The 10,147-nt window shown below is 43.5% G+C and overlaps 1 protein-coding gene across 5 annotated transcripts in view; it reads left to right on the forward strand.

Moving 5' to 3' along the window:
• Positions 1 to 6,311, forward strand: part of tbc1d4 (TBC1 domain family member 4) — a 226,236-nt gene extending 219,925 nt beyond the window's left edge. For all 5 annotated transcript variants that reach the window (XM_033023006.1, XM_033023007.1, XM_033023009.1 and 2 more), the window contains 2 exons: positions 339 to 515; positions 5,045 to 6,311. In XM_033023006.1, the coding sequence (XP_032878897.1) occupies positions 339 to 515; positions 5,045 to 5,320 (453 nt within the window). In that variant the 3' untranslated portion in view covers positions 5,321 to 6,311. The remainder of the gene's footprint in view (positions 1 to 338; positions 516 to 5,044) is intronic.
• The last annotated feature ends 3,836 nt before the right edge of the window (positions 6,312 to 10,147 follow it).

A 10,147-nucleotide genomic window follows, 5' to 3' on the forward strand; every position in this document is an offset into this window, starting at 1 on the left:
CTAATACTCAAGGTGCTATTCCTGAACAGTGAACCATCCAGGTATATTTAAGGCCAGATGATCTAAGGTTTGTGTCAGGCTAACATCTGACGATACTATGAACTTGTTATTGCTCTTTCAGCCATTAATATAATTTTGTCATTGATGGAACACAGAATTTACCATGAATTCATGTTTCTTAATAACTTTTATTTATATATTGCTGCCAAGACCACACTTCAGTTTCAGTCATAAACTAAACCAGCAAATGAGACCTTCAAACCATGATGATTTAAAAAAAAAAAGAGAGAGAGTATTGGTAACAGCTTTTGGTGAAATCATTTCCGGTTGCTTTGCAGGTATGTGAGATGGATATCTCCAAACAGCTCCATGCATATGAGGTGGAATACCATGTTCTGCAAGATGAGATGGTGGAGGGTGTGTCGCCTTGTGATGATGGGGATCGCTTGGAGAAGCTGGAGAGAGCAAACAGTCAGCTCAAGAGGCAGAACATGGAGTTACTGGAGAAACTCCAGGTAACAGCAGGAGCATTTTCAATTTAATTGAGCTTGTTGCTATTAAGTTGTGGTGGTAAACTCCTAGGCAATGCTTTCAAATTGGCTGACTTCCATTTTTTTTATAACAAGCAAAATTAATACCATGCTGATGACATGTGGTGACCATTACTGTCTACCTTGAAGCTCACCACAGTTCCCTATTAATCTGTCATGTCAAAATTTCTGTCATTCAGACTAATCTCTTGGATATGATGCTGTTTTTCTTTTCTGACAGACAATAGACAATAGGTGCAGGAGTAGGCCATTTGGCCCTTTGAGCCAGCACCGCCATTCAATGTGATCATGGCTGATCATCCCCAATCAGTACCCGGTTCCTGCCTTCTCCCCATATCCCCTGACTCCGCTATTTTTAAGAGCCCTATCTAGCTCTCTCTCGAAAGCATCCAGAGAACCTGCCTCCACCACCCTCTGAGGCAGAGAATTCCACGGACTCACCACTCTCTGTGAGAAAAAGTGTTTCCTCGACTCCTTATTCTTAAACTGTGGCCCCTGGTTCTGGACTCCCCAACACCGGGAACATGTTTCTTGCCTCCAGTGTGTCCAAGCCCTTAACAATCTTACATGTTTCAATGAGATATCCTCTCATCCTTCTAAACTCCAGCGTGTACAAGCCCAGCTGCTCCATTCTCTCAGCATATGACAGTCCCGCCATCCCGGGAATTAACCTTGTAAACCTACGCTGCACTCCCTCAATAGCAAAAATGTCCTTCCTCAAATTAGGGGACCAAAACTGCACACAATACTCCAGGTGTGGTCTCACTAGGGATCTGTACAACTGCAGAAGGACCTCTTTGCTCCTATATTCGATTCCTCTTGTTATAAAGGCCAACATGCCATTTGCTTTCTTCACTGCCTGCTGTACCTGCATGCTTACTTTCATAGACTGATGTACATGGACCCCCAGATCACGTTGTACTTCCCCTTCTCCCAACTTGACGCCATTTAGATAGTAATCTGCCTTCCTGTTTTTGCTACCAAAGTGGATAACCTCACATTTATCCGCCTTAAACTTCATCTGCCATGCATCTGCCTACTCCCCCAACCTGTCCAAGTCACCCTGCATTCTCATAGCATCCTCCTCACAGTTCACACTGCCACCCAGCTTTGTGTCATCTGCAAATTTGCTAATGTTACTTTGAATCCCTTCATCCAAATCATTGTAAATATTGTAAATAGCTCCGGTCCCTGCACCGAGCCTTGCGGTACCCCACTTGTCACTGCCTGCCATTCTGAAAGTGACCCGTTAATCCCTACTCTTTGTTTCCTGTCTGCCAACCACTTCTCTATCCATGTCAGCACTCTACCCCCAATACATTGTGCCCTAATTTTGCCCACTAATCTCCTATGTGGGACCTTATCAAATGCTTTCTGAAAGTCCAGGTACACTACATCCACTGGCTCTCCCTTGTCCATTGTCCTAGTTACATCTTCAAAAAATTCCAGAAGATTAGTCAAGCATGATTTCCCCTTCGTAAATCCATGCTGACTCGGACCGATCCTGTTACTGCTATCCAAATGTGCGGCTATCTCATCTTTTATAATTGACTCCAGCACCTTCCCCACCACCGATGTCAGGCTAACTGGTCTATAATTCCCTGTTTTCTCTCTCCCGCCTTTCTTAAAAAGTGGGATAACATTAGCTACCCTCCAATCCACAGGAACTGATCCTGAATCTATAGAACATTGGAAAATTATCACCAATGCAGCCACGATTTCTAGAGACACTTCCTTAAGTACCCTGGGATGCAGACCATCAGGCCCTGGGGATTTATCAGCCTTCTGTCCCATCAGTCTACCAGACAGCATGAAGGAAAGAAAATTAGTTAATCAATTAATTAATTAATTTGCAGGTGACTAATGTTTTAATGTTCTCGGGAATCCCAAAGGTCTCAGTGACAGGTCTTGTGACATGTAGTGTTCTGGCAAATGTATAAACTTGCATTTGGCAAGATACCATAAAATAGCAATCGACAGTTCTAGAGTTTACTTGTTCACAATGGCACAGGGTATGGTTTGCCAATGGGATCCTTAATCTCCTGAGAGAAGTACCTTGGGAGCCTTTGATGATGCTGCCCTCTTGTGGTACAACACTGTGGTGACAGCCTAAATCACATGCTGAAGATGTGGATTAGGATTGAATGTCCTTCTTCCCAGAGGCAATGTTGCTGCTGAGCAGTCATAGCTCAAAATGGTTGTTAACCAAACGTAGCTCAGGATTAAATCTGGTGTTTGCTGCAAAAGCAAAGGCAGAAACATGCAGGCTAATCTTTCGAGTTGACATCCATTGCAACCTCAAATGGCTAGAACGTCAGAGGTGATTCTCCATCTGGTGGCCATGGACAAAATGCATCCACCAGCAAGTCAGGATATTACCTTCCAGCTGAGGAGAAGAGTTCACTCCAGCGGTATTAAAATTTAAAGCCAATTAGGTGACTTATGCCTCTGTTTTGGGACAAATTGAAATTAATCTCTCACACATCAACTTGCCTATAATAATTCCACCGATGGGAGATTTATTGTCTGAACTTAAGGAAGCTAGTGACCTTGAGGGATAGAAATCAGTGGTTGCCAGCTGACCTGCTCTCAATGTAAAGGAGGATCCACAGCCATCTTCCTTCACTCATATCATCAGTCTTCCTGTCAATGCCTTCCTGACAGCAGGACGTTCAGCTGGACGAACTCCCAGAATGTGAAATGGAAGCCTCTATTGGGACCCTCTCACAGCAATTGGCTCTTGACCATCTTTTGAAACTGCCAAGCAAGTGCTGCGGTTGTGGAGAAAATAGAGGTGGGCAATCAATGCCTGGTCTTGCTCAGGAAATGCACATATCCTGTGAATGAATTAATGAAGTGACTATTTCCAAGCATTTTGGAACTTGGTGTGTGTTACTTGAGAGCCTGTACAGCTCCCTGATCGAGCTTTGTGAGTTGCTAGTTGATCACAGCCTGGTTGAAAGAGGCCCTTCGACCCATCAAATCCACACCGATCATCCGTTCACATTAGTTCTACGTTATCCTACTTTCCCATCTGCTCTGTACACCCCAGGGGCAACTAACAGTGGCCATTTAACCTACAAACTGACGCATGTTTGTGATCTGAAAGGAAACCGAAGAACCCAGAGGAAACCCATGTGGTCACAGGGAGAATATGCAAAATCCACACTGACAATGCTGAGTTCAGGATCAAACCCAGGACTTTGCTGCTGTGAGGCAGCAACTCTACCAGCTGCACCATTGTGGTGTCCTTTGATTATGAGGTTGTGGGTGTAAGAGAAGATAGTAAACTTGAGACAGGATCCTATTTCTTGGTTACTATTCAGTGACAAGTGGTTTAAGGTGTGGTGGCGCCATCGTGTGTGGCAGCCTCGCCAGCATTTGTCCGTCCTTACACTTTTTAAAACATTTATTAGTGTGTCACAAAGTATGTCTTGGTTTCTTAGTCTTTTTTATGTGGGGGAGGTGGGGAGGTAAAGGGGGAAACTGTTTCCCAGTCACTACCTGATCATGGATGCGTCTTTTCTCTGAGTCGCATCTTCGCCCCCCACCCCCCTCGCGGCCTACCAACTGGATTGGCGCGGCCTTTCCTACCGGAGACCAGCCGGAGCTTCAGCAGCGGCGCAGCGCTGAATTCCATCGCGGAGCGGGACGATGCCTTACCGGGAATCGCCGTGTTGGAGCTCCGGAGTGTTGGGCCTGCTGCTTTAACATCGTGGAGCAGTGGTCTGCGGAGCTTCCAGCCGCGGGCGGTGCTGTCTTTAACATCACGGAGCCTGGGATCTTTTGCCGGGTATCGCCAATGTTGAATCTCCGCCGGCTCGGCCTGTGGACTTTGGAAGCCGTGGTCTCCGGTAAGAAGCAGCCGATTCGGAAACTACAAACCGCTGAGTGTGTTCTTCCGTTCCGACGCCAGAGCTCCGATCATCCTGGCGAGAGGGCCTGAAAATCAGGCCGCCGTAGCGGAGACTGCGGTGGTCTCAAAGGCCCCGACCACGGGTGAATAAAGAGGAAGATGACTGAATTTTATTGCCTTCCCTCACAGTGGGAAACATTGATTCTGCTGTGTGGGGATGTTTATGTTAAATCCTATCGTGTATTGTGTTTTTATTCGTATGGCTGTACGGTAACTCAAATCTCACTGTACCAATTGGTGCACGTGGCAATAAATGTAACCTGAAGTTGAACTTGAGATACAATGGATCTGTGGAAATTTGGTGAAGACTGGGTGTTATTCCCATCCCGACCAAGGTCAAAAAACTTGAGGTGAAACTCACGGTGAAATAGCAAGTGGAACGAAGAAGAGATGCTGAGAGGGATCCTGAGGTAGCTGGGCATCGGCGCTTGGGCAGGGGGAGAAAACAGTAGATTTATAGGAGAGGGTGGGAATATGGGGACAGGAGCAAGAACAATGAGGGATTTGCCAGCCACTGTTAATTGGACTACTGACATTCTGCCTCATTCATTAAACACTCTCTGACTTCCTTCCACAGGCCACACGCTTCAAGATACAGAACCTGGAGACCAGCATTGAGAGCATTCTGAGCCGAGAGAATAAAATGAAGCTCCAGATCCGTTCGATGGAGCAGGAGAAGCAGGCCCACCTAAAGACGATAGAACACATGCGCAAGTACTTGCCCCCGGATGTCCTCTCTGATGGGGACCACCAGCCTAGGAAGAACTCTGTGATTTTCATGTCAAGAAAGCCAGAATCGATGGACGAAGAGGACGACAGTTGCGGAGTCAAAATAGGAAACAATAAGCCATGAGGAAGGGAATGCGACGAGTAGAATCCCTGTAGCCATCATCAGGAGGGAAGTGTATGCTCTACCAGGCCTTTGAGCCGCAGCTTCACTTGGCAAGTGGCTGAGAAGATATAATCAAAGGCCTTTGTAAGAATGGGGAATGTAGAAAGCTTGGTATCTGAAGTCCCTTTTTGCAACAAAAAAAAGCAACATAACTTTAAAACTCCCATTGCCAGACTATTCGATGTTTTTTTGCAAGGAAAGCATTACAGTGGGACACTGAAAAATTTAATCCCGCGGTGACTGCAGCTGCCGTGGTATAGATGTTCTCTAGTCCTGAAACGGGGATAGAGATGCATGATCCTAAGACGAAAGGACAGAGTGGTGGTTCTGTGACGACTATTCTTTTCCTGCCGTATTTAGTCACTGGGTTGAGGGGGTGCGAGTCAACTCTTAGAGAAATCATGTTGGGGAGAAATTAATGCATTTCCTCTGCAAAGAAACAGAGTGCTTTCCATCTGATCTGCAGTGGATACAAATAATCGGAACAATTAACTTCTTCACGACTGCAAATGGTCGGCAGCTGTCAAAGAATAGTGAGGGAGCGCAGTTTAATCAGCTCCTCCTTGAATGCCAGAACTTGAACAAGTGCCAAATCCCACGGCTTTCACATCAATTGATGCTTCAGTCTGCCATTAAATTGGAATCCCTTCCTGAAGCCACATACCAGCTAAAGTCTGAAGAAGGACAATATTAAGCAAGGAAGTAAACAAAAAAATCAGAACTGTGCTAATGTTTCATCCAACCAATGAGTTCTATAGTGTTTAATCCTCCACTGTTTATGTGTTTGTTATAAATATAACCAAATCATATAAAATGTCTATACACAATGTAACGGTGCAGTTTATGTAAAACAAAGTCTATTTTCTCCTTAACAGTGTCTGATAGTGTTTGAAACATCTTCCAGCAAGCCAACTTCATGAAATTTAAATAAAAAGAGGAAAATAACTTTAAACGGCTGGTTCATTGAATTAAAGGACACAGAATTGATTATGTTTTGGTCTAGTGTATAACAAAACACAATGAATAATCATGCATTGTGCCATGTGTGTTTTCACCAATCCAAGGCTTGTGGGCACAATGAAGTACAAACCGTACATTGGGGCAAAGATTCACGTGTAATCTTCGTGTGTGGCTTGCACCTTTTAACCAGTTGGTCCCCTTAGGGACAGATTTCCCTCAAGTGGGGTTAATGTGAGGGCACCACAGCACTGACATTATGCTATTGAAAATGGACCCCGAGGGTGAGGATCATGATGGCCTGGTACACTGGTGGCTCAATCTAATAGGAGGCTTGCCTTGCAGAAAGACGACCCCTGAATCAGGAAGGAAGAAAGTGGCATTGTCAGTCGTGCAGTTCTTGACACTGTCCCAGGCAAGAGTTCAGCTTCACCTTCCACATATTTTGGGCAAAAAATCAAAAGAGTGGTTAATCCTGAGTTGCTGCAGATCATTCAGATCCATGCAACATCTTCTGTATATTTTCATTCCTTTTTGTCAGTCTGGTCAACCTTTCCCTAAACATTGGCGGTACCAAATTAAGTTCACTATGTAAATGAAAGCTGTTAATTTTTCTATAACTGTTGGCGATAAATAACATTTGTGCCTAATAATTATTCAAAATCAATCCATTCTCAGACAAAAAAATTGATCTGAAAATCTTGTAATGTAATGAAAATGAAGGAAACCAATGTTTCAAAGCGATGGGTCAGATTGCCCGCTCCTACTTTTTCTTATGTTCCTATTCCACTGCAACTAAGAAGAGTTTTCTGCACTGCTTATAATTACCATTAAATTAGTTCATTCACATTTTTAACGTATATATGGGGTGTAGTTGAATTGCCCTTTATTGGCTAGACCACTTGTGGCTCAATTTCTGATGTGACCACTGGGTGAATGCAAGGAGGGAATGTAACTCAACAAACCTGATTCACAAGAGTCCAAGTTTCCTATCAACGTACATAATTCATGCCAATCTCTTTATGCCCACTGTTCTAGTCGGTGAGGTTGTTAAATGAGATTACCTGCAGGTACCTCGAAAAATGTATGCGGAATGTCTCCAACTTCAGGGCAGCGCGTTGGCACAGCTAGTAGAGCTGCTGCCTCACAGTGCCAGAGATCCAGGTTCAATTCTGATCTTTGGTGCTGTATGTGCGGAGTTAAGCACTTTCTCCCTATGACCACATGGGTTTCCTCTGGGTACTGTGATTTCGCCCCACATCCAAAGACTTGCAGGTTAATTGGCCTCTGGAGATTGCCCCAAGTGTGTAGGGAGCAGATGTGAAAGCGGGATAACATAGAACTATCGTGAACGGGTGATTGATGGTCGTTGTGGCCTGATGGACCTGTTTGCATGCTGTATCTCTAAACTAAGCATTTGAGAAACATGCTAGAATCCAGGATTCCGAAAGAAGAATTATAATAGAGAAATTAAAACTTGCAGAAGTCTTTTTTTTCTGGCAATGACACTGATTGCTAATTAAGTTTGGCTTCATCACGATGATGAATTATGTTTGGGAGTTAGAGATTCCCTTGCTTGATTATGAGCCGGCATTATTAACCACAAAATGATAGATTTTGATGTATTAATTAAATAATTCCTGAAGGATAAACTGTGCCTCTTCCTACCATTCCCACTATAGTGGATGTTTAAGTGCTCTTTTTACAGCATTTAATGTATTATGAATCAGTTATATTATTCTCTCAAAATCTGTCACATCCATTAGGCTGCCCTGACAGCATTTGTTCACGTCCCACCTTTCAGTGCTGAAATACTATCTGCTGCTATGCCTGCAATTCCGTGTCAGTGGAATTCTTTATTTCAATAAAAAATTTCTATTGATTTTTGTTATTGCAAGCTGTGCCACAAAACTTAACAGCTGGGATATTACCTTGGAGGCAAATTTACTGATTCCACGAGGGCTCTTGGCATAAGTCTTAACATAAAAGTAAATCAAATATAATGGAAATGTGATCTAAGCAACCCTGGTTATCGGTTGCCAAAGAACATAACCAACAGTGGAGATTTGACACATGCCTCTAATTATGGGGCACATCATTATATCACATCATATGGTCACTGGCTCCTAGTTATAATGTTAATTTTTGCTTTAAACAGATTGCAATGCATCGGAACTCAGAGTTACATAATTAAGAAGCTCACTCTATTTGCAAAGGCTCTTAGACTAGATTTATCTATTTCTTAGATGATAGAATTCCTTTTTGCTAGCAGAAGCAAAAATAAAGCAATTCCAACCTTTGTCTTTTCAAACAGTGCATTTTCCGTAACTAGAGTGGTCTTATTTTCTTATCGCACAGAAGGAGGCCATTAGGCCCATTGAAATTCTGCCAGCTCTCAGGGCTTGCTGCCCATTCCCATTCCCTCACTTATAATCATGTAACCTGCTGCCTATCACATGCTCATGATCTCATCCCATTCTGCTAGCATACACTGCAGTCAATGTACAGTAGCTAGTTATCCTTTAACTTGTTCCTGCAATGTGAGGAAACTAGAGCACCCTGGGGAAAACCATATAGTTATAGGGAGAATGTGCAAACCCCTCAAACCTAGCAGCAGAGGTCAGGATTTTATTCAGGTCACTGGGGCAGTGAGGAAGCAGCACTACTAGTTGAGCAGCCCTTATCAAACGAGAAAACATCATCCATCCAGCAATCCCATATTTGCTATGTAAGATTTTTGAACAATATTGAAGAAACCAGAAAAAAAGATCTTCCAAAAACATAGAAACATAGAAAATAGGTGCAGGAGTAGGCCATTCGGCCCTTCGAGCCTGCACCGCGATTCGATATGATCATGGCTGATCATCTAACTCAGTATCCTGTACCTGCCTTCTCTCCATACCCCCTGATCCCTTTAGCCACAAGGGCCACATCTAACTCCCTCTTAAATATAGCCAATGAACTGGCCTCAACTACCTTCTGTGGCAGAGAATTCCACAGATTCACCACTCTCTGTGTGAAAAATGATTTTCTCATCTCGGTCCTAAAAGACTTCCCTCTTATCCTTAAACTGTGACCCCTAGTTCTGGACTTCCCCAACATCGGGAATAATCTTCCTGCATCTAGCCTGTCCAACCCCTTAAGAATTTTGTAAGTTTCTGTAAGATACCCCCTCAATCTTCTAAATTCTAGCGTGTACAAGCCGAGTCTATCCAGTCTTTCTTCATATGAAAGCCCTGCCATCCCAGGAATCAGTCTGGTGAACCTTCGCTGTACTCCCTCTATGGCAAGAATGTCTTTCCTCAGATTAGGAGACCAAAATTGTACCAAAACATTTGATTGGACTGGTTCCTCTTGAATTGGAGTGACTTCTTATTATTCTCATGACAGGAATAAGGACCATTTATATAGCTGACGGATCAGTGCAAATCACTTCCATGAGCTCCACAGGCACATGATCTTCGTAAAAGAGACACCTAATCTCCAAGAGAGATATTAAATAAAATTGCAGATGAGGGCCAATTGATGGCTTTAAGGAGCATCGCAAAAGAGATGGAGAGTCACAAATATGTTACGCAGGAGCTCCAGTTCTTGGTTTTTGGCAGATGAAGACATGACAAACAACAATAGAATGATTACATTTAGAGATGATCTGAACAATAGAATTAGATAACAGCGACATCTTGGAAGGGTTGCAGGGTTGTACTGTTTAGGGACTAAGACAAGAATTCTAAAATTCAGTTCTGAACCAATGACTTCTACAGATCAATGAGCAAAGAGGTAAGTTCTCACCATTAGCTTTGTGTTAGCCCTCAATAGGTTTTGGTGTAT

The sequence above is a fragment of the Amblyraja radiata genome, chromosome 6, assembly GCF_010909765.2.
Source record: "Amblyraja radiata isolate CabotCenter1 chromosome 6, sAmbRad1.1.pri, whole genome shotgun sequence".
In the NCBI taxonomy this organism is placed as follows: Eukaryota; Metazoa; Chordata; class Chondrichthyes; order Rajiformes; family Rajidae; genus Amblyraja; species Amblyraja radiata.